Raw genomic sequence first — 26341 nt, 5'->3', positions numbered from 1 at the left:
CTCATACAGTCATAAGATCATCTGACTCAGTGACAAAGGAGCAATAACAAGTCTATACTGGATTTTCTACTTGACAGACAAAAGCAAACTTACAATTTTATAGTCTCTGTAGGACCTTTCTCCAGATCATGTTGTGTGTCTTAAACCTAGATTAAAAAATCCATTAGTCTTGGTAAATTACAATTTGACACTTTATGTATGTATAAGAAAGTTTTTTTCTTATAAAATATCACCATTCTTATGTAGTATTTAAAGTGTTGAGATACAGTATTATTTGGTCACTTCCAAGTACTTTTAGATACATTTTGATAATCATATGATTGTGCAAAATTTTATTATATACATGTTACTGCATAGAGAAAGCACGAAAGTCATCTCTAAACCCTCCTTTGTATACACTTAGCTTGGGTTGTTAAGGCTTTCCTTTTTTTCGGTTCAGATATTTACATTAAAGAGTAAATTATGCCCTGTATCCTTCAAAAATTTAGTAACTTCTACCATATGTTACCAATTATTAATCACCTATCTCTAGTGTGAATTTCAATGAACATGGCTGACATAATCAAGTGTTCATAATATACTATGGTTGCTAAATCATAGGATTTATGACAGGTTCTGAGTCTATCAAGGCTACATATAAGAGGTAGTATTTTAATCTGAAACTAGATCCTCAACAGAGGTGATATTTAAGTTGGTATTTAGAGGAAAATAATAGATATTTTCTAGGCAGACAAAAGCAAAGAAAACCATTTGAGACATAGAAGATACATTCAAAGGTATCAAGAGACCATTGGAGATATCAAATGAATGATTCAGTTACAAAGGTAATTGGCGAGGATGCGTGTGAGGGATGCTAAATGAAGCTGGTTCAGCAGGTTAGTGTCAACTATGGATGACCTATCAGTCCATGAACTTGAAGGTAATGAAAAGCAACTGTTGGGTTTCAAAGCATCAGAGTGATATGATCATTTCCATATTTCAGAATTTAGTGGATGGATTTAAAAAGGAAGAAATTAGAGATGGGAACACAAGCTAGGAGGCAACCCAAAAGACCAGACGAAGATGACAGAACTGAACTGAAGAGATGGTGATGAAATAAGAGATGAAGATGAAAATGAGAAGGTAAATTAGGAAGACATGTAGGAGTTAGGCTAGAAAATAATTTGTGATTAATAGCATGTGAAGTGTAAGAAAAAAGAAGTAGAAAAAGTCTTAAGTTCACAGTTTGGGTACCTGGGCGGATGGTGGAACTTTCCTAGGAAATACAGGTCAAAGCACACAATTATAAGATCAATTTTGAACATGCTAAAGATAAGATAGCTATGCGTCATTCTGGTAAAGATGTTTATTGGACTTCTGAATATATAATATAGGTCCCTAAACAAACTCAGCTTTTCCAAAGCACATTATAATAAACTTGTGAAAAATCAAAGACAAAGAGAATCTTAAAAGCAGAGACAGAAAAGAAGCTTATAACTTTCAAGGGACTCCCCTTAATGCTATCAGAGGATTTCTAAGCACAAATCTTCCAGGCCAGGAGAGAGTGAGTGGGATGATATATTCAAAGTGCTGGAAGCAAAAAAATGTGCTAATCAGGAATACCCTACCCAGCAAAATTATTCTTCAGAAATGAAGGAGAAATAAAGATTTTCCCACACAAATAAAAGCTGAAGGATTTCATCACCACTAGATCTGCTTTATGAGAAAAGGTGAAAAGAGGGGCGCCTAGGTAGCTCAGTTGGTTGAGCATCTGGCTCTCGATTCAGCTCAAGTCATGATCTCACAGTTGTGAGATCAAGCCCTGTGTTGCTGTAGGCTCTGTGCTCAGTGTGGAGCCTACTTAAGATTCTCTTTCTCTCCCTCTGCCCTTCTCCCCTGCTTGCATGTGTGCACTCTCTCTAAAATAAGACACAAAGAAAGAAGAAAAAGGAAAAGAAAAGGTGAAAGGAGTTCTTCAGGCTGAAATGAAAGGATGTTAACTGGTTGCCTGAAAACATGTGAAAATATACAGTATACTAGTAAAGATAACTATACAGTCAAATTCAGAATTCTCAATAATATCATGGTATGATAATCCTATAACTCTAGTATGAAGGTTAAAGAAAAAAAGGATTGAAAGTAACTATAGCTACATTAAATTTCAAATGAAAACACGATTTAACAAGAGGTAAGTTTTAACATCAAAACATAAAAGGAGAGGGGTGAAGTGGAAGGGCAGAGTTTGTGCAAGTGACTGAAGTTTTAAGCTGTCAGCATAAAATAGTTATATCTAGATGAGGTTTTATGGAAGCCTCATGGTAACCATAAAACAAAAACCTACAGTAGATACACAAAAGATAAAGAGTAGGGAAAGTGTACCACTAAGGAAAACCATTAATTAGTAAAAGAAGATAGCAAGGAAAGAAGAAAGGAATACGGGAACTACAAAACAGCCAGAAGACAGTAAGATTGCATTAGTGAGTTTTTACATATCAATAAATACTCTAAATGTAAATGAACCCAATTCTCCAATTAAAAGGTAGAGTGGCTGAATAGATTGATAAAACAAGAGCTGGGGTGCCCGGGTGGCTCAGTCGGTTAAGAGTCAGACTCTTGATTTCAGCTCAGGTCACAATCCCATGGTTTGTGAGTTTGAGCCCCTGTCCAGCTCTGTGCTGTGTGCTGCCTGCTTGGGATTCTCTCCCTCCAATCTCTCTGCCCCCCTCTCCCACTCATGCTTGCTCTCTTTCTTAAAATAAAAAAAAAAAAACAAACTTAAAAAAAATCTCGGGGGGACTGGGTGGCTCAGTCGGTTAAGCATCTGACTTCAGCTCAGGTCATGATCTTGCAGTCCATGAGTTCCAGCTCCACATCAGACTCTGTGCTGACAGCTCAGAACCTGGGGCCTGCTTTGGATTCTGTGCTTCCCTTTCTCTCTAACCCTCCCGTGCTGGCGCTCTTTCTTTCTCAAAATGAACAAACATTAAAAAAAAAAAAACAACCAAACCACAAGATTTAATGATATGCTGCCTATACGAGAGTCACTTCAGCTCCAGGGACATACATAAGCTTACAGTAAAAAAGTGAAAAAGATATTTCATCAAGTGGAAACCAGAAGTGGGCAGGGATGGCTACACTTATATCAGACAAAATAAACTTCAACTCAAAATGTATAACAAGTGATAAAGAAAGCCATGATATAATAATGATAAAGGGTCAACTTATCAAGAACGTATATAACAATCATAAATACATACAGACCCAATGTCAGGGCACCCAAATATATAAGAAAATGTTAACAGATGTGAAGGGAAAAATAAACAACAATAGGATAATAGTAGGGAACTTCAATATTCCACTTTCAACAATTGATTGGTCTTCCATTAAGAAAATCAATAAGGAAATGCTGGACTTGAACTTTAGTCTATAGTTTAGACTAAATGGACCTAAAGACATATACAGAACATTCAATCCAAAGTAGCAGTATATCCATTTTTGTCATGTGCACATAGAACATTCTCCAGAATAGACCATATATTAGGCTACAAAACAAGTCTTAACAAATTTAAGAGTATTGAAATCATACCAAATATCTTTTCCAACGGCAATGATATGAAATTAGAAATCAGTAACAGGAAGAAAACTGGAAATTTCGCAAGAATGTGGAAATTAAAATTATACTCCTGACAGCAAATGGGTAAAAGAAGAAATCAAAAGGGAAATAAAAAAATGTCCTGGAAAAAAAAAAAAAACCACAACATCCCCAAACAATTCTAAGATGAGATTTATAGTGATAAATGCCAATATTAGGAAAAAATAAAGGTGTCAAATTAACAACCTAACAAATTAAGAACACCTCAAGGAACTAGCAAAAAAGAATAAAATAAGCCCAAAGTTAGCAGAAAAAAGGAAAGATCACAGAATGTTGGTGGGAATGTAAACTGGCACAGCCACTAAAGAAAACAGTACTGAAGTTCCTCAAAAAATTAAAAACAGAACTATCATATGATTTAGCAATCGTAACTCTGGGTATACATCCAAAGGAAATGAAATCTGGATCTCAAAGAGAGATCTGCACTCCCATTTTCACTGCAGTATTATTCACAACAGCTAAGATATGGAAACAACCTAAATGTCTGTCTCTAGATGAATGGATAAAGAAAATGTGATGTGTATATACATAACACACACACATACACACAAATATTTTTTTATATCAGTGCAATAGAATTTATTGAGCCATGAGAAAGAAGAAAATCCTGCCATTTGCAACAACATGGATAGACCCTGAGGGCATCAGGGATAGATAGAGAAAGACAAATACTGTATATTCTCACTTATATGAGGAATCTAAAAAAAGCCAAATTCATAAAAACAGAGGGTAGAGTGTTGGTTGCCATGGGCTGCGGTTGGGGGAAATGAGGAGATGTTGGTCAAAAGGTACAAACTTTCAGTTATAAGATGAGTCAGTTCTGGGGGTTCAATGTATAGCATAATGACTACAGAGAACGATAATGTATTATATGTTTGAAAGTTGCTAAGAGAGTAAATCTTAAATGTTCTTATCACACACATTTAAAAAGGTTAATTATGTGAGGTGATGGAAGTGTTAACTAAAACTCTATTGTAGCAGTCATTTTGCAAGTGATGCATCAAATCATCACCTTAAACTTACACAATAATATATGTCAACTGTACCTCCACGAAGCCCAGGAAATTTTTAACAAAATAAACAAAATAAATGCATACTGCCTGGCATACAATAAGAAGAAAAAAAAAAAGGAAAGAAAAAAAAAATCAGATAAAACCCAGACAGTATAAGTAATAAAAAAATGAGTGTAGAAATTGATGAAGTTAAAATGAAACTGACAACAAATGCATAATAGAGATTATCCAGCAGTAAAATGCTAGATTGGGGAAAGAAAAATAATATTAATAAACCCTCAGCAAGACTGATCAAGAGAGGGAAAAAAAAGTAAGAAAAGACACAAATTATCAATAACAAGAATGAAAAAAGTTTCATTACTGTAGATCTTATAAACATTAAGAAATTATAATACCGATATGAAATGAAAACATTCATAGAAAAAAGATTTACCAAAATGATACAGGAAGAACTAGATACAAACAATATGAATAGTTCCATATAGTTTAAAGAAAATAAACCTGTAGTTAAAAGTGTTCCTGTAAGGTACCTGGGTGGCTCAGTCGGTTAAGCATCTGACTTTGACTCAGGTCATGATATCATGTTTGTGAGTTAGAGTCCCACATCGTGTGAGCTCAAGCCCTGTATTGGGTGAGCTCGTGCCCTGCTTTGGTCAGCTCTGCTTTTCTCTCTCTCTCTTTCTCTCTCTCTCTCTGCTCCTTGCTCACTTGCACCCCCCCCCAAAAAAAAACAAAACAAAACAAAACAAAAAAACAAAAAACAAAAACAAAAACAGCCTAGCTAGCTTCATGTGTAAAGTCTTCTAAAATACTAAGGAAGAAGGGTGTGCTGGCTGGCTCAGTCAGTAGGGCAAGCAACTCTTAATCTCGGGGTCATGAGTTCAAGCCCCATGTTGGGCACAGAGCTTACTTAAAAAAAACACAAAAAAACTACAAAAACAAAGAAGAAATAACACGAACTTGAAAACCTTTCCAGCTAATAGGAGAAAAGAGATAGATCACTTCTCACCTGTTTTTATAAAATTATCATAATCTAGGTTCCAAAGTTTGAGAAAAACATTTAAAAATAATAACTGGATATATGGATGCATTAGAGAAAATTCTTCATAGAAAGATGTTTTTTGTTACTGTGAAGTAACCACTACATGATAGATGAGCAGCTATTTCCCATAACCACAAATCCTATCATTACCTCTAGAGAAAAGTTTCTACATGATGTTATAAGTACAAAATATTTTACATAAATCATATCATAATTTGTATCCTTATATTGAAATTAAAGTGATAATGAAAACACAGAAGTAAAAATAAACTATAACAAATTTACATAGGGATGATTTAGGAATTCTAAGTGAATGGAGGATCAATGTAACCTATAAGAGTGACAAAAGTTAGTCACTTTGGTCTAATAATCCCTAACATATGAAAACCAGGTAGAGGTTAATGTATTTTGCATTTTACTTATAATTAAGCCGATAATAAAAAACTTTTTGCAAAAGCCTCAGAAAGCAAATATTTTAACATTCAGTTGACTTGGACATTCTTGTACAATAGTTTATTTCTCTCTTAAAATTTTTTTTAATGTTTTATTTATTTTTGAGAGAGAGAGAGATAGAGCATGAGCAGGGGAGGGAATTTATTTTTGAGTGAAAGAGGGGCTTTTATTTATTTTTGAGAGAGAGAGGGAGACATAGAATCTGAAGCAATGCTCCAGGTTCTGAGCTGTCAGCACAGAGCCCGATGCAGGGCTCAAAATTGTGAACCACGAGCCATGACCTGAGCAGAAGTTGGATGCTTAACCGACTGAGCCACCCAGGTGCCCCTATTTCTCTCTTTAAAAATCCCTTTAGAAGCACCAAGAGAGTTCCTTCTAATTAATATCACTTTTATCAGGTTCCATTTACCAAGGCTGGATGGGGACATGTGTTAATGCTAAAACTGCTGCCAAGTAAGTCCTGTGTTGCCAGGAAGCTCATGAAAGGGATGGGCAGCTGGCAGCCAGGACTTGTCTCATGGTTGCTTTGTATTAGACAAAGAATGATGCCAAACTTTCTGACACTAATCCTGGCTGCCCAAGATTTAAATTAATGTCAGGGGTAACAAAATGTCACAACACAATTTTGAAAAGACACCATAATTCCCTTCTAGAAGATTAGGCTTTTAGAATTTTATATGCACAAATACGTTATAATGCTATAAGGTAAACAGTATGAGGGAATCTTACTGAATCTTAATAAAAAATGACTATATATGGCATCTCAGTGGGTGTGTGCGTATCACATGGCTAGTTTCCTTGTTTGAATGTAGCGGGGGATATGTGTGTGTGTGACTGCCCATTTGTGAAATATATTTGCATACCTCAATAATAAGTATTTATTAATTATTAATAGATAATTATAACTGATCAGGGGCAATAATGGTACTGAAATGACTTCTGCTTATATACTACTTTTACATTTAAAGATTATTCACATCTATTAACTAGTAATAATAATAATAATAACCTGTGAGATAATTAGGTAATACTATCTTCATAAGATTGTGAATAAGCTATTCTTTATTTAGAAATGTTACTTTTCCCCTCTAATCCTCATTACACCAAGGGAGCTGATTAAAATTTAATATTATAAAGGTTTTTTAAGTTTATTTATTTACTTTGAGAGAGCAAAGGAGCGTGCAAGTGGGGAAGAGGCAGAGAGAGGGAGAGCCAGAATCCCAAGCAGGCTCCACTCTATCAGTGCAGATCCCGAGGTGAGGCTTGAACTCCAGAACCACGAGATCATGACCCAAGCCAAGATCAAGTCGTATGCTTAACTGACTGAGCCACCCAGGTACCCTTAATTTTTTTTCCCTGCGTGTGGAGTCAATAAAAAGAGCTGGGTGGTCCTCAAAGCCATAAGATACCAGATTCAGGATTCAGGCATGTATATATGTGTGTATATACAAATTTGTTACATTTTAAGACTATTAGTGTACTTTAGTAAGAATATACAAGAAGGTTGTAGTTGACCCTGTCTCTTTCCTGTGTACTTTTGCAGACACTTTCCATTCACTCTGATACAGTCTTTTGGTATTTAAGGATGTTATGGATGTCAGTAACTATCATTTTCTCCCATCCCCCCACCCCCAAATAAATATCAGAGTCCTTAGATAATATGCCATACTCCATATTTTTCATTGATTCTATTCTTTATCAAAATTTTCATAGTTCCCTTATTTCACTAGGTATTTTTGTCTCAATCTAATAAACTAAATTATGCTAAAGTACAAATTACTGTGAACCATCTAATACATCAGCTCACCTGAGAAAAGTGCATCTATCAAGGGAACTGGAAAGTAATAGTTTCTTACTTAAAGGGATAATTAGAGGAAGCAGAGATGCAGACAATCTGGGAGGAATGCAAGGTCTTCCTGGTATTCCTGCTTTAGTCATACCACCTCGTCAACTGTTTCACCATCTACTACTAAAGCTGTCTGGGTACAAAAGGCTAAAAAGGCTAAATGAGTTGTGCCTGGATGTACTTACAGGTCACCATGGATGAGTCCATAGATCTGTGGCATGCTCTGATGATAGATTCCTCTCAAAATAACTATGAGGAGAATCACCACAAAAGCTGGAAGTCCCCAACTCAGAAGGAAAAATAGCAGATATCGCCTCTCTGAGTGTTCATCGTTCATCACCAGTACGTACCAGAAATTCACAGACTAAAGAAGGAAACAGAACATAAAATGAACAGGTTCTGGTCTAATGGCACAGGACACAAACTTACTACTGACCAACAAAGGGCTACCATTACTTTATAATTATTTTTTATTTGATTTTTTTTAGTTAGTTCAAAGAAATTCAGGATACCTCCCAAATCTTGAAATAGTGAAAAATATTTATTATACCTTTTATTTTTCTTAGTTTGCTTTGATTTATTCTGTCACAATCATCTATGATTGTTCTGTGAATGTGTCTTTGAAGAAACATACACTGATATTCAAACCTACTTCTCCTGTGAACAACTTCATGATGATAATGAAGCAAATAGCCCATTGTTCTAGACTATTGGACAATTTTTATTATGGCCTTTATGACAGGGCTAGACACTTTTCTAGAAATGTGTACATAATTGTGAAGATAGCCCCATGTCAGTTCCCAGTACGGGATACAGATGAGTAAACAGAAAATGACTCCACAGAGAAAAAAGTACTATGATGGGGTAGTTTTTGTAGCTGTTTTTCTTCCTCAGTTTATACTTTTTCATTCATTTACCTGACAAATATTTACTGAATGCTTACTGAATTCCAGGGACCAGTCTAGGCACAGGGGATATAGCAGTGAAAGAAATAGGGGAGGTATTTGCTTTCTTGTATGTTAGTTTCCAAACAAGTGGGAAAGAAATATTAATGAAAATATTTGTTTTATATTTATATCATATTTTATATCCATTATTTCTTATTTAGATAAAAATATAAAAGATAAGCATATAGAGAATCAGGAAGATGAGGGGGAACATCAGATAAACAGAATAGGAAAACAAAATGTTCTTATTGGCCCCAAATCCCACGCTTTAGCTCCCACGCCTAAGCCAAATTTGGAACTTATATATTCTGCCTTCTAGTGTTCTCTTTCCATTAGAGTACTTATGTTTAATTACATTTAGCAGAGCAACAACACTGAACGTCATTTCTCATGCAATGATACTTCTTTACTAAATAAATCCTCCTTCTCAGTTTCATCTGGTGGAAAACGTGTGAGCATAAATACATATATACACCTACACACACACACACACACACACACATAAGTATTTATATATATCAGAGAGCTAATCAGGAGCAAGCAACAATGCCATAGCTTTGGTCCCCTTATGCATACATTGAGGTTATTACAAAGATTAAATGAGGTATTATGTATAAAGTGCTGAGCACATTGTCACCATTAGAAAATGTTACCACCTCCCTTAAATCTCCTTTTAGGATGTCAGACAGTGTGAAAGACAAAAGATAAACCGTCTAAGACCAAAAGTAAGCTGTGATACAATGGAAACTCTTTCTATGGGATAAATAAGCACGTCTAATGTTCATGGGAAGGCTTTTAGGTGCTGCTTACAGAGTCTTCCAAGTAAGGTTCTATCTGGACCCAATCAGCCTTGAGGGATTAGTACTGAACGGCCTAAGCCAGGAAAAAATAAAAATGTTTGGTTACTTGGAGATTTTTGTCTCTGAATTTTATTTCCTGTCAGCACTCCATATCTTTATGTATATCTGCGTATGCCTGTAATTATGAAGCATGTTTTGAGTTGTTCCTTATGTAAATTTGTTCTAACTTCTTTTTCAAATCATTGGGTCCAACAGGGCTTTCTCCCTTCTTTCCATAATTAGGACTGGGATGCGCACCCAAGTAAGTGGGACCGCATCAACTGTCTGACGCTGAGGTGATCAAACAGCCTGTTACAGAATAAAAATTCAGGCAAAAGAAGGATGATTAGCCCATTTCCCAAATAAAAGTATTAATTATTTACTTTAAATAGATGTTTGTGTGTATCCATATAAGATGGTAACTCAGTGGGATAGTTGGTGGAAGAATCAGAAAAGAGTGGGTTAAATGACTTCTAAGTTGGTTCATCATGATAGAGATTGGGATATTTCAGAAATGTCTGCTTTTATAAAGATGGACATTAGTTCCATCAGTTAGAATCGCCCAGTCTTTTGGCAACTGTCTGATCTTTACCAGAGGCTCAGATAAGACTGACACAAGTGTAACTGTTGGCTAGATTTGGACATGCATGGCTTCTGCTCCAAAAAGCTCAAGGCACAGTGCTGATGAACAAACAACACAACTCCTATAGTCACAACCTTTTGTTGACTTAAAAAAAAAAATCCTTTTCCCTCCCAAAAGAATCCAACCACTGACATGTACTTTAAGGACAGGCTTTCCCACTGTAAGTTTTGTTTTGTTTTCTTCTTTTTGCTACAGAATTGAGATACAATGTAATGAAATGATGTTTAATTATCTTAGAAATACCATATGGCTCAAAGATAAAATCTGTGTTGGTGAGCTAACTTCAAGTTTTACTTGAATTTTATGATATTTTAATATAGTATGGTAGGTACCTTTTGAGATACGACTGGGTCATGAGTTCTTCTCAGAACCCTATCTTTCCACTACTGATTCCACTCCCAAATATGCAGAGTGGATTCATGACCCTGTTCTTCCATTCATGGCTGATTTGATCTGGGACAGAAGTTTGACCCAAGCTGGGTCAATTATGAATCACTGATTTTCTTGAAATTCAGCTGGTCAGCTGAAAAAAGAGGACATAGGAACTTTAGTGGTAGGAATAGGCAACAGCCCAGGGAAGAGAGAAAGTTGTTTTCAGAGGAGACAATTCTTACAGTTCTTGGGTTCAGTAAGTTATCCTATATGCTTATTATTCCTTTTATGATTTAAATGTTTGCTCAAATTAGCTCAATTTAGTTTGTTGTTAAAAGAAAAAAGGAAAATGAATGAGATATATAATGCTATTCAAAAGCAGTGGGATTAAAATCACCAGTTACTACCATTCTCTAAACAGAGAAGACAGTGGAGCAGTGACTCCGTTCTTTTCCTTGTAATCACGGTTCCTCTCTTGTAATCTGAGGTAAGAGGGTTTAAAGACCATTATGTTTGTATGATAATTTCATGTTGACAGATTCACAGCATATGCAATCTGTGTGCCTTGGTGTCTGTGTGATGACCCAATACTGGAACTAACGAAATTTTGAGAACTCAATGCAAGTTAAAGGGTGTCACTCTCACCCAAACATGCTTCAGGTGGACTGAGCATGGCTTACTGTTCACTGTCCACATGTCACTTTTTTCCTGCCAAACACTGTGAACTGAAAATTTCAATAGTTAGGTCTCTATTTACGTTTCTATCTCTAAGCTTTAAAATTTTTGTTAGACCATCTTATGGGCCATCTCAAGACATCACCAGTACGTAGTCATGCTGTTTTTTAGCCAAAATGTTACTATCCCCCAATTTAGCCAACCGTATTAATCTAACTTGACTATACTTCATAACACACAGCTCACAGATTCCTAGCATTAATGTAATGTAGGCTGAAGGCAAGCCCCAAATGATTCAAAACTATTTTCAGCTTTAGGAACCCAACAGACACTTCGAAAGGAACAACTGAATAAAATGTTTTGCAGTGTCCAAAAATCAGTGATGTTACCACAGTCACATTAAAAAAATTTTTTTTTTAATCTTTATTTATCTTTGAGAGAGAGAGACAGAACGTGAGCAGGGGAGGAACAGAGAGAGAAGGAGACACAGAATCCAAAGCAGGTTTCAGGCTCTGAGCTGTCAGCACAAAGCCTGATACGGGGCTCAAACCCATGAACTGCGAGATCATGACCTGAGCTGAAGTCAGACGCTCAACAGACTCAGCTACCCAGGCTGAGGTGGCATTTTTAACATCACCAGTCACATTTTTAACATCACCTCTAAACACTGCTACATTTACCACCTTCCGAGGGCACCTGGGTGGCTCAGTCAGTTACTCTGACTTTGGCTCAGGTCATGATCTCGCGGTCTGTGAGTTCAAGCCCCATGTTGGGCTCTGTGCGGACGGCTTAGAGCCTGCAGCCTGCTTTGGATTCTGTGTCTCCCTCTCTCTCTGCCCCTCCCTTGCTCATGCTCTTTCTCTCTCTGTCTCTCAAAAATAAGTAAACATTGAAAAAAAAATAAAGTTTCAGGTAAATAATAATATAAATAATGAGTTTAAAATTTTTTTGAAAAGACACGTTGATTTAGTGTGACTTGATTTGGATTCTGACGTGGTTGTGCATGGATAAGCCGTATGTTTTTGGCCAACATTATTTGGTTCCTCTGGGTTTCAGTTTCCTCCTCTGGTAAAGGGATAAGTTAAACTATGCTACTAACAATTTCCTTACTCATACTTTATGATTGAATCATTGTAGAAATTACAATTTCTTAAATAAAAACACTAATGGTATGGATGCTCAGACTGTGAATTTTAGAAGTTAATACCAAGTTTACAGATCATCTTACCACACATACCCTCTTATTAGAGATGAGGAAGCAAGGGCAATGAGAGAAAAGTACAGCTTTTTCATATTTTGGTTAATTATAGAGCTGGGATTAGAAAATAAGTCCAAGGTTCCTCTGAAGACTGATTAAGATTTATTTCCATAGAGACTCACAAAAATATTGACAATATTTTTCACACGAGAGCTTTTTTCCCCCTCTCATTTCCCCCAAACACTTCCTATGCCTGTGGAGATGCATTTTTCTTGTAAAAGTATGGAAATTACCCTTTCTCTTTTCCTCTCCATTTTTTTGCTAACACTAAAAGACATTTTACAAAGGTTTATCAGAAGATAAATTGTTCAAACATGACTGTGACATGTGGGAAATTAACTTTTGTATACCTCAGAGTATCTAGTAAAATGCTTTGCATATAGTATTTGCTGAGAAATACCAAACAAATGAAGATCTATACAATTTGAGTTAATAAGTTTTGTTGAATTTAACAATTTTATAATTTGGTTTAGTTACTGAGTTTACTCAGTTATATACTATCTTGCCAGAAAAGATTGTTGGGAGGCTCAAAAATTTTAATTAATTTGCTTGAACTCCTAGTGATGAGGATCAAAGTTAACTGGTGCAAACTTTAAAATATTAAATGCAATAATTTATGAGAGGAAGAATGGAACCTATATTTACTAATTGAGTAATAAATGTAGACGCCACTTTTAACTATATCTCATTTAATCAAAACAATGGTTTTCCTAACTTTTATTATAGTTTTTTTCTTTTTTTTCCTTTTTCCCATTTTCTTTTCTTTCTTTTTTTTTTTTAACACACAGGAGGAAGCTGAGGATGGAAGAAGTAACTGAAGTTGTTAGAATTTAAATTCTTTTTTTTTTAAATTTTTAAATGTTTATTTATTTTGAGAGAGAGAGACGCGGAGTGTGAGTGGGGGAGGGGCAGAGAGAGAGGGGACAGAATATGAAGCAGGCTCCAGGCTGTGAGCTGTCAGCACAGAGCCTGATGTGGGGCATGAACTCATAAGCTGTGAGATCATGACCTGAGCTGAAGTCAGATGCTTAACTGACTGAGCCACCCAAGCGCCCCAGAATTTAAATTGATTCTGATTAAAATGCAAACCAACCAAAATAGCCAGATATAATCTAGGTCAAATATAGATAGGAATAAACTAAAAAATCGTATGTCTGTAAGTATAGTTACTTATATTCTTATACAGACATATCTCTTCATTTTTATAGTAACATTTTCAGTGACTACTACTATTTTCCAATATCCACATAGGAAAAATGAAGACTTATCTTATTAATTATCATAGGCCATAATTATGCTTTCATATGCTCCATAAACGCAAATTCATTAGTTTACTCATATAACATATATTAATATATCGGATATTAGTACATTTGTAAAACATAAAGGTGAAATTCTTTTTATTTTTTTACAATTAAAAGTAGGCTTCCTGAGCCCCATATATTTTTATGCTACGTGGGATAAGACTGGTATCTCGCCTGTCATTTAATATTTGGTTATTAACTCTGTCACCAGAAACCTTAGACTGATTTATAGTATCAAGTTTACTCAGAGATCATGGATGCTATTAATTGTGTCATTATCATATGTTCTTAGTCGTTCATTTCAGAGAAGAGTCTAAGAAATGTTACCACATGTCCTTGCTAAAGTTAGCCTCCCTCTTTCTTAACAATTATGCATGAAATAAATTGCAAGGCTTTTTGAGGACTGGAGAATTCAGTATTTCCTGGGTATTTCCTTTTTATCTTTATAATTACCAGTCCGTTGTCCTTAATAGCTTTGATGTCCTCCCAAATTAAATCAATGATGAAGGAGAAACACAGCTAGTTGTAGCATTTTCCTTCTTGTTGCTATGCCCTGGCACTAAATAGCCTTTCTGCCAAGGAATAAATAATATGTATATTTGCTTCTTCATAGCCTGATTTTACACAGAAATTAAGGCACAAGTTACAATTGCTGAATGATTTCTAACTTTATCCTGCAATTAAAAAATATGTTCTTTGGGGTGCCTGGGTGGCTCAGTCAGTTAAGCATCTGACTTTGGCTCAGGTCATGATCTTGTAGTTCCTGAGTTCAAGCCCTGCATCGGGCTTGCAGCTGTCAGCCTGCCAGCATGGAGCCCGCTTCGGATCTTCTGTCCCCCTCCTTCTCTGCCTCTCCCCAGCTCACACTTTCTCAAAAAATAAATAAAAAACATGAGAAATTTAACAAAAAATTTTTTCTTCAAGTAAGCTTTAGTTTTAAAATAAAACATTATACTATTTCCCTAAGCATGAAATCAACAAACTGTAAGGGTAGTCGAAGGTTTGGATATTGTTCATATCTGAAGTAGACTGCTATATGATTTTGGTGACAGGAAATGATCATAAAAGTGGGCCAAATGAATATACAGAAAAAGTAAGTTTCTATTTACCCATATTATATACTAACATCTCGAATAAGTTACTTGTGATTTATTTTCTTCATGGATTAACTCATGGTCTGGCAGTTCATCTCACAGTACATTTCATGTAAATGTTAATAGTAAAGGCATAAGTTCTAGGAATTTATTCTAAGAATATTCCAAAAGTAAATAAATATTCAGAATGCAAGGATGTTCAAGGAAACATAGTTTATACTAGAAAATTAACTGAAATTAACTGGTATTTCGTTAATAAGAGACCAGAAAAATAAACTATGGAATAACCATATTATAAAATAGGAAAAAAAGTATAACTGTATTTGGTAAATGTGTGTATAAATAAATTTATATGCACTATATATAAGTAAATAAACACACACACACACAAGAATATACACATATGTGCTTTTTTATATATTTATAAATGTTTGTATATTTGTGGAATACTTCTGGAAAGATACACAGGAAACCACTAACAGTGTTTACATTTGGGAGTAGGGTTGAGGGTAAAGCAGAGGGTGGAAAGTGTGTGAAATAGGGAGAAACAGATGTACTTTTCATTTTATTTTTCTCTTCAGTGTTTGACTATGTTTTGTACCACAAGTATATGCTATTCCTAAAATGAAAGCAAATCAAAACAGAAAAAGGAAATGAAAATAGAACAATAGAAACTAGGAAAAGACAGTAAAAATCGTACAAGAGTTTAAATTCTCACTGTTCGTTTTTCTGAAAGTAGACATGATCGGCTGTTTTAAGGAAGTGGAAGATTATTTCAGTAGTTTCATGGTTTTTGCATGATGAACAAGGATAGCTCAAGTTCCATGGCCTAAAAGGGAATTTGTGAGTTGTTTGCTTGAAAAAAAAATAAGGGAAATAGTTTGTTACTCTATTCCAATCATTAGTGATACAACTTCCCTGTCCAGAAAGGGGGAAGCCTAAAGAAACAGAGTGAAGGTCACAAGTTACAGATGCTGTGATGAGCCATGAGAGTACGTCAGTACAAGAGGTTAGAGGTTATTTATCTAGCTTGCTGAAGCTTCACAGCCAGTTGCTGTCTGCCTCACTCTGAGTCTCTCCCTACTATTCTCAAGCAAATTCTCTTTTGGGAATAAAAAAGTGGAAATTGTACTGGAAAAACATAGTTTGTAACATGTTGCAAAATCCATGGAATATTAGCCATACATATTTGCTTAGCCAATTATATTGGGTAAATATGTATGGAGCAGTCTGTGCCAGGCACATTTCCAAGCTCTTTTCACGTATGAATTCATTTTATCTTTCCACAATCCTCAAAGATGGGTACTGTTATTATGAATCTGATTATTCAGATAAGAAAATCTAGGCTCAGAAAAGTTATGTAACTTGTTTACTGATAAAATCTTTCATTACTCTAAAATATAATCCAGTTTTACTATAATGTACTAAAAGTATATAATATAAAAGTTCAAGATAAAGTTATTTAAATGCATTTTTTCTAACACTGAAGATATGAGGCAGGTCAAAATGAACAGTAATTCTGACATGCTAAGTCCAATGATTAAAAGTTAATGGTTAGGGGCGCCTGGGTGACTCAGTCGGTAAAGCGTCTGACTTCGGTTCAGGTCATGATCTCACGGTTTGTGAGTTTGAGCCCCACGTTGGGCTCTGGGCTGACAGCTCAGAGCCTGGAGCCTGCTTCAGATTCTGTGTCCCTCTCTCACTCTGCCCCTCCCCTGCTAGTCGCTGTCTTTCTCTCTCTCTCTCTCTCTCTCTCTCTCTCTCAAGAATAAAACATTCAAAAAAAAAGTTAATGGTTAACTTTTTGTCATAAGCTCTGCACACACATACATAAGTCAAATTCTGTCCTGTTAAAAATAAGAAGTAGAATTACTAAAATGTTAATATTAAAAAATTTTTAAACCCTAATTGACTATCAGGATTGGGTTAACAGCAATCTAATCTTTTACACAATGTTTTAAAAATGGATTCTAGTTTTGGGGCGCCTGCGTGGCTCAGTAGGTTAGGCATGTGACTTTAGCTCAGGTCATGATCTCACAGTCCGTGAGTTTGAATTCCACGCTGGGCTCTGTGCTGACAGCTTGGAGCCTGAAGCCTGCTTCAGATTCTGTGTCTCCCCCCACTCTCTCTGCCCCTTCCCCACTCATGCTCTGTCTCTCAAAAATGTATAAATGTTAAAAAAAATTTTTTTAAATGGATTCCATTTTAAAAATAAGATTTTAGCAGACAGTAGTTTACAAATAGGAAAACACATGTTGGTAAAGTGACAACCTCTTCCCACAAAGTAACTCATTAGAAGTAACCTACCTAGAATGAGAAATCATTGAATTTTCCCCTTGTGGTTGCACCACAAACCATGAAAAATGTGTGGTGTGCCATCTGAAATACATTAAACTTCACTGGTGCTTTCAATACTTTTCCTAACCAATAGCCATACAGATATCTAATTACCTTACTAAATGTCCATCAGCCACAATCTTATTTACTTAAGACTGGAAAAAGAGATAGAGAATACATCAGTCTCTATTGAGTTGGGTGAAATCTTATATGTGATCCCATCTAACACTGCCCCAAGGCAGGAAAACATGTTTGAAAGTTGTTCATTTATCCCTGTTTGAATATATTTCACTGACTGGTACTTTCTGTTTTTAGAAACAGCCTCTTCAATTTTGACAGTTTTATTGGCTATCAAAGACCTTAAAGTGAATCAAAACTTGCTTCTCTAATTGTTGACCCATTTGTGCCATTCTTCCAACTAGAGCTACAGACCAGTCTTTATTTCCTGTAGTAGCACTTCCAGTATTTGTGGACAGCCATCACATCACTCTAAATTCTTTCCAGGTTAGTTATCTCCAGCTGCCTCAAAGTTTCTTACAAGACTGTTTCCAACTTCTCATTGGCTAGTTAATATTCCTGGTGAAACAGGATTCATGAAAGTGGTTACAGGGTCTCAAGGTTTCTTGAACATTTGTAGATTACAATGTAACCATGATTCCCTCACCTACCTCTATGCTGTTATTAATGTAACCTAGGTCTGTGTTGTTTTTGTAGTTGCTGTTTTAAGCAATCTGGTCACACATTTGATTGCACCTAAGTCTGTGTTAAATTAATATTTCAGGTGGTTTATCTTAACCCCATCAGATTATGTTCAGTTTTCAATCTTTCACAGCAGTTTCTCTATGTTGATTCTACCTGCATCGCTAATCCAGGCAGCTTTCTGTTTTAGCTGTTTTCTCAACTCTGTATCATCTGCATACCTGATAGGACAGTTTCCTGGGTCTTTATCTGACTCATTCATCAAAAACTGAGTAGGGCAGGGACGTGGACAAAAACCTTCCACACAACACTGAGGACCTCAGTCCAAGCAGATAAATAACAATATATACATGGTACACATAAAAAGTTCAGCTTAAACTCTTAAAATAATTTTGCAGAGAATCTAGTAAATACTTTAATATCAGCAAATATTAAGTTTTATGTTATATGGTTTAGATTTAGCTTAACTTTTTTTATATTTCAAATTTTTTATTTTAATGTTTATTTATGACATAGAAAGCACGAGCTGGGGAGAGGAAGAGAGAGGGAGGGACAGAGGATCCAAAATGGGCTCAACAGTGACAACACTGACAGCAGTGAGCCCAATGTGGGGCTCAAACTCACAAACCGTGAGATCATGACCTGAGCCAAAGTTGGGTCCTCAACCGACTGAGCCACCCAGGTGCCCCAAGATTTAGCTTTACTTTTTAATTATGGGGGAGGGGTTTGAGAACACCAGAAGCTTTTCATAATTAGAGCTGCTTAAAGACCTATGAAATAATAATTCTATGAAGAAGGAATTATCCTCGTACGCAGATTTAGAAACAAAACTTGGAAAAGGCCAAAAACTTGATTAAAGTTACAAAGATAGTGGCAAAATCAGAATTCAAACCCAGATTCAGGGCTTTAATTATTGCAATTAGTTCTATTAACTAAATAATTCAGTTCAGTTCTCCCAACAACTATAATATCATACCTTGCAAAATATCCCTTCTGTGAGTTTGTATGGTACTCTCATATTCTTTCATTATTGCTGTGTAGTGAAAACCCCACATCCTTTTATTCAACAAGAAAAAAGAATATGCAAGCACTGAATGCATCTGTTTGCATGAAATAGTTCACATGCATACTCAAAACACAAACAAAACTTTGTATCATATGAAAGATTTAACAATATCAAAGCATTATCAAAGGCAACATTTCATTTAGTTGAGCCATTTAATGACGTTAACACTACTTAAGTGGATCCAGCTTTCATATTTTTCTCTTTATCAAGCAAACGTGCATAGGACAATGAAGAGAACTTGGGATTTTAGGCAGAAAAGGAAGAGTTCACGTCTGTCCGCAACGTTTACTAGTTCCTCAGGTGTATACTAGGACTGTTCAGGTCTTACTCTGTACTTTCTCCCAAAGCGATCTCTTCCAAAGCAATGCACTCATTTTCCAACTGTAAGTCAACAATTTTCTAAAGTATTTATATAGCATGGGCCTCTGTTCTGAGATTTAGTACTGTGTATCCCACTTCTCCCAAAGTCCCCACTGGAGGTCTTACACTGGAGAAACTTCACACTCAGCATGTCCTAAAAGTGCCATCATCCTTCCTGTAATTTCCAGTGGTCATTATTTCAGTTCAAGGCACCCCCATCCACCCATCTACTCATGCAGAAACTTGGGAACCATCCTTGGTTGCACCTTCTGCATTCTTCTTAACCATCTATACATTCTATTATTATAGTTTAAAAAAAAAAGAAAGAAATCTCAAAAGCTTCTTCTGCTACTCTCAGGTTCACACTGCCATGTTCTCTTACCTGGATGCAGCTAATGTAAACTGAATTAGCTCCCATGTCAACCCTTCTGTCACCAATTCACTACACACAGGAAAATCTTCCTAAAATACAAACGTCGTCCCGTCACTTGTTTCATTCTATGACCTCCCCTAGAAAAAAGTTCACATTTCTTACTGTGCTTTACAGGGTCCACATCATGAGCCTCATCTCCTACCACTTCCTTATTTCTACCCCTACTATGTTTCTGCCCATTTCCCCAATTCACTAAACTTTCTGATGTTGTACAGCTTACAAGGTTTTCTTTCCAATGATCTCCTAGGAATGCAGTGATAGATATATGGAATTACTTCCACTTCAGTATAAAGAATAGCAGATAGGAAGAACATTCCACGCAGATTCACTGCAATGCTGAAGGGGGTGGGAGGAGGAAATGAGGTACCAACCTGAATGAGCATCCAGCTGAACTGGCAAAGATACAGATAATGTGCGACAGCAGCCATGGCCGAACAGCTCTCATCTGTGAGTTGGGGACTTGCATATGCAGAAGCCAGGAACACAATCTGTAAGAAACAAATACCTGTATTTTAAAACCATGCTAAAAGTGATCAAGGATATTAAGAAAACAAACTGTTCTTATCAGAATCTAGGATTCAATGACTCAAAGGGAAAATAAGTTAATGTGTTGCTCAAACTGAGACGATGAACAGTCATTCTAAAAATGGCAAATACAGGGGCGCCTGGGTGGCTTGGTCGGTTAAACATCCGACTTCGGCTCTGGTCATGATCTCACGGTCCGTGAGTTCGAGCCCCGCGTCGGGCTCTGTGCTGACAGCTCAGAGCCTGGAGCCTGCTTCCGATTCTGTGTCTCCCTCTCTCTCTGACCCTCCCCCATTCATGCTCTGTCTCTCTCTGTCTCAAAAATAAATAAACGTTAAAAAAAAAAATTAAAAAAAAATGGCAAATACATAGAGTTTTATATTGCATTTATTTATTTATTTATTTGAATATAGTTGACATAATGTTACATCAGATTCAGGTGTACAACCTGATCTGACAAGTTTATACATTTATAGCTGTGTTCATTAAGTGTAGCTATTGTAATACCAAAGTACCTGTCCTGTTACTTTGCTATTACAATATCGGTGACTGTGTTCCTCACGCTGTGCCTTTTATGGATTTGTACATTTTTTTTTTAATTTTTTAATGTTTATTTATTTTTGAGAGAGAGTGAGAGCGAGCAGGAGCAGGGGAGGGGCAGAGAGAGAGGTAGACACAGAATCCTAAGCAGGCTCCAGGCTTTGAGCTGTTAGCACAGAGCCGGATGCAGGGCTCGAAACCATGAACCACAAGATCATGACCTGAGCCAAAGTTAGACGTTTAACCAGCTGAGCCACCCATGCACCCCGGATTTTTACATTGCTAAGAAACAATGAATTATATGAAATTAGGCTACTTTCTGTCAAGAGATAATTTTCTTTCTTTTTAAATATTTAAAAATGTTTATTTTTGAGAGAGATAGAGACAGAATGTGAGTGGGGGAGGGGCAGAGAGAGAGAGAGAGAGAGAGAGAGAGACAGAAAGACACAGAATCTGAAGCAGGCTCCATGATCGGAGGTGTCAACACAGAGCCCAATGCAGGGCTTGAACTCATGAACCGAACTGTGAGATCATGACCTGAGCTGAAGTCAGATGCTTAACTGACGGAGCCACTCAGGCACCCCAAAAAGTAATTTTGAAAGTAAACCCTTTTCTTATTATGGATGGACAAAAATCCCACAAAATGCATTTATTTTAGATAATTAGAAAAGAAAATACAGACATTCATTTAAATCAAAGCTACAAAGAGGGACAAGAAAGAAAAGCAAAGGGTGTGACTTTACCACCAAATGCATGTTCTTTTTGTGAAGTGACCTATGTAACAAAGTAGACTTAAATTTACAATTTCAGATCCTAGGATTATTCTAAACCTTGGACTTTTATTTCAACTGCCCCCAAGGCTTTGGTCAAGGGAAATCTTCAGAATGACAAGATGACCACACAAATTAAAATTATACCCTTTTCTTTTATCCCTCCCCCACACGTGATGCCCCTACCCCTTTTTACTTTTTTAGTTTGAGAGAGAGAGAGAGAGAGAGAGAGAGAGAGTGAGAGAGAGAGAGCACACAAGCAGGGGAGGGGCAGAGAGAGGGAGAGAGAGAGGATCCCAAGCAGGCTCCACACTTTCAGTCAGAGCCTAATGTAGGGCTTGAACCCATGAACTGCAAGATCATGACCAGAGCTGAGATCAAGAGTCCAGCACCTAAGTGACTGAGTCACTGGGCTCCCCTACTTTTTTTTTTAATGACACTTATCATCTTCTAACATGCTTTGTAATTTGTTTACTTACTATGTTTCGTGGTTATTGTTCATCTCACCTACTATTGTTCACCTACTAGAATGTAATACTTATGAAGGCAGGATCATTGAATGTTTCAGTTACTGATATATCCTAATTATGCAGCCCAGAGTCTGGCATACAGTAGGTACTCCATAAATACTTATTAAATAAATGAATAAATAAATAAAGGAAAACACTCTTGTGGTTTCTACCTATTGTTTTGTATTTTCAACAATATATGCCTACTGTGTTAAATTTTGTAATGAAAAGTGCAGATGGCAAAGGGAGATTTCGAACAACAATAGCATAACTTCTCAAGGAATAAATTCTCTTTTTAGGACAGTGACCAAGCCTTTTTGGTTTTATATTTTAATAAGCTACCACTATGCCAGGAATATACAAATGTTCAATAAATTACTGTTGAGAGAAAGAATAACTGATGCCAAAAAGACAAAGGGGTGTTGCAAGGAAAAAAACAGCTGACCTATATCTCAAAACCTACCTTCTAACAAGGAAACATAAATACCTTTGAGGTTGTTTGAAATTTTTAAAAAATAAATACTGTGCTCAAAACGAAATTAGAGTAATGGGACAAAGTATTGCTTTTATTTTCAAATGAAACATGTGCCTCCCTAATCCTTTTGTCACAAAGGTTGTGGCCATTAAACCACCTTGAAAATTTCTATCCAGCAGTGTTCCTAGGGTAGCATCACTGTGGTGAATTTGTCAGGATCTAAGGTGAGGGCCTACATGCTTCAAATGTCTTCACTTCACAGGGTGACACTTAACCATAACCAGCCTACTTAGTCAACTAAAGAAAAGCCAAAATGCTCATTAGTAAAATTATAGTAACATGTATCTTTTTTAAAAATTAAAAATTTAATTATTTTTGAGAGACAGAGACAGAGTGTGAGCAGGGGAGGGACAGAGAGAGAGAGAGAGAGAGGCACAGAATCCGAAGCAGGCGCCAAGCTCTGAGCTGTCAGTACAGAGCCTGATGTGGGGCCTGAACTCACGAACCGTGAGATCATGACCTGAGCCGAAGTCAGACGCTCAACCGACTGAGCCATCCAGGTGCCCCTAAAATAATATGTATCTTAGGCCATACTGAAGTGACTCTTTCCTCTTGGAAATTATTTATTGAGTACTTCTTGTACCAAGTATAGAAGAAAAAAAAAGGCTTTTTCTTTTTCTTTTTTGAAGCTATAGACATAACTCAGTTTATCCTTCTGAGACTAGTTTCTTCATCTGTAGTAGGAAGAAGATGGAAATGATAAATTCTTAAGTTCCTTTCTGTGCCAAGATTCCAGGATTATTTTTTAAATGAGAAGCATTCCTAACTCAACTTTCTGTTTATTTAGCCCTGGATTGGGAGCATTTGTAACACACAGTATTAGGGGAAAAAAGCAGATGCTAGAAATTAATGTCTCATTATTTCCTAACAATCTGGTACAAATGAGTTCCCTAAAAAAAACAGAGTCAACTCCGATAGACTCCACCAAAAGTCTGCTAGAACTGATACATGAATTCAGCAAAGTTGCAGGATACAAAATCAATGTACAGAAATCAGTTGCATTCTTATACACTAACAATGAAGCAACAGAAAGACAAATAAAGAAACTGATCCCATTCACAATTGCACCAAGAAGCATAAAATACCTAGGAATAAATCTCACCAAAGATGTAAAAGATCTGTATGCTGAAAACTATAGAAAGCTTATGAAGGTAATTGAAGAAGATATAAAGAAATGGAAAGACATTCCCTGCTCATGGATTGGAAGAATAAATATTGTCAAAATGTCAATACTACCCAAAGCTATCTACACATTCAATGCAATCCCAATCAAAATTGCACCAGCATTCTTCTCAAAACTAGAACAAGCAATCCTAAAATTCATATGGAACCACAAAAGGCCCCAAATAGCCAAAGTAATTTTGAAGAAGAAGACCAAAGCAGGAGGCATCACAATCCCAGACTTTAGCCTCTACTACAAAGCTGTCATCAAGACAGCATGGTATTGGCACAAAAACAGACACATAGACCAATGGAATAGAATAGAAACCCCAGAACTAGACCCACAAACGTATGGCCAACTCATCTTTGACAAAGCAGGAAAGAACATCCAATGGAAAAAAGACAGTCTCTTTAACAAATGGTGCTGGGAGAACTGGACAGCAACATGCAGAAGGTTGAAACTAGACCACTTTCTCACACCATTCACAAAAATAAATTCAAAATGGATAAAGGACCTGAATGTGAGACAGGAAACCATCAAAACCATAGAGGAGAAAGCAGGAAAAGACCTCTCTGACCTCAGCCTCAGCAATTTCTTACTCGACACATCTCCAAAGGCAAGGGAATTAAAAGCAAAAATGAATTACTGGGACCTTATGAAGATAAAAAGCTTCTGCACAGCAAAGGAAACAACCAACAAAACTAAAGGCAACCAACGGAATGGGAAAAGATATTTGCAAATGACATATCGGACAAAGGGCTAGTATCCAAAATCTATAAAGAGCTCACCAAACTCCACACCCGAAAAACAAATAACCCAGTGAAGAAATGGGCAGAAAACATGAATAGACACTTCTCTAAAGAAGACATCTGGATGGCCAACAGGCACATGAAAAGATGTTCAATGTCGCTCCTTATCAGGGAAATACAAATCAAAACCACACTCAGATATCACCTCACGCCAGTCAGAGTGGCCAAAATGAAGAAATCAGGAGACTATAGATGCTGGAGAGGATGTGGAGAAACGGGAACCCTCTTGCACTGTTGATGGGAATGCAAATTGGTGCAACCGCTCTGGAAAGCAGTGTGGAGGTTCCTCAGAAAATTAAAAATAGACCTACCCTATGACCCAGCAATAGCACTGCTAGGAATTTACCCAAGGGATACAGGAGTACTGAGGCATAGGGGCACTAGTACCCCAATGTTTATAGCAGCACTCTTAACAATAGCCAAATTATGGAAAGAGCCTAAATGTCTATCAACTGATGAATGGATAAAGGAATTGTGGTTTATATACCCAATGGAGTACTACGTGGCAATGAGAAAGAATGAAATATGGCCTTTTGTAGCAACGTGGATGGAACTGGAGAGTGTGATGCTAAGTGAAATAAGCCATACAGAGAAAGACAGATACCATATGGTTTCATTCTTATGTGGATCCTGAGAAACTTAACAGAAACCCATGGGGGAGGGGAAGGAAAAAAAAAAAAAAAGAGGTTAGAGTGGGAGAGAGCCAAAGCATAAGAGACTGTTAAAAACTGAGAACAAACTGAGGGTTGATGGGGGGTGGGAGGGAGAGGAGGGTGGGTGATGGGTATTGAGGAGGGCACCTTTTGGGATGAGCACTGGGTGTTGTATGGAAACCAATTTGACATGGGGCGCCTGGGTGGCTCAGTCGGTTAAGCGGCCGACTTCGGCTCAGGTCATGATCTCGTGGTCCATGAGTTCGAGCCCCACGTCGGGCTCTGTGCTGACAGCTCAGAGCCTGGAGCCTGTTTCAGATTCTGTGTCTCCCTCTCTCTGACCCTCCCCCGTTCATGCTCTGTCTCTCTCTATCTCAAAAATAAATAAACGTTAAAAAAAAAAAATTAAAAAAAAAAAGAAACCAATTTGACAATAAACTTCATATATTGAAAAAAAAAACCCAAAAAAACAAAAAAACAAAGTCAACAAATTCGCCCTTCCAGAACATATCACAAATAGCTTTTCAATTATTTTGAAAACATGCTTAGATCTTCCTAGATTTTAGCTTCTAACTTCTGAATTGTAACACACTATAGATCATAAATTTAACCTTCCTAAATTCCACAAATATTCACTGAACACTTTCACCAAAACTAACGTTAGTTTGGTTCAACTAACGTTGAACACTAAGCACCAAAACTTCCTTAAAAGCTGTTGGAAGAACAGACTGAGAGGTTCAGCCAAAGGAAAAAAAAAGGAGTAATTTTAACATCTTATTTTCCTTCTTTTTACAAAGCGGCATCTATTTCCACAAAGATTTTGTAA

General features: G+C 36.6%; 1 protein-coding gene across 1 annotated transcript in view; it reads right to left on the bottom strand.

Moving 5' to 3' along the window:
* Positions 1-26341, bottom strand: part of ADGRV1 (adhesion G protein-coupled receptor V1) — a 559991-nt gene that overhangs the window by 186172 nt on the left and 347478 nt on the right. Inside the window, exons 85-86 of the mRNA XM_042956013.1 lie at positions 20384-20500; positions 8171-8349 (exon numbers count right to left, since the gene is read on the bottom strand). Coding sequence (XP_042811947.1) covers positions 8171-8349; positions 20384-20500 — 296 coding nt within the window. The remainder of the gene's footprint in view (positions 1-8170; positions 8350-20383; positions 20501-26341) is intronic.

Source organism: Panthera leo, chromosome A1 (assembly GCF_018350215.1).
Source record: "Panthera leo isolate Ple1 chromosome A1, P.leo_Ple1_pat1.1, whole genome shotgun sequence".
Classification (NCBI taxonomy): domain Eukaryota; kingdom Metazoa; phylum Chordata; class Mammalia; order Carnivora; family Felidae; genus Panthera; species Panthera leo.
Note: the sequence above shows the minus strand (reverse complement) of the source record. Positions and strands in the feature narration are given on the sequence as shown.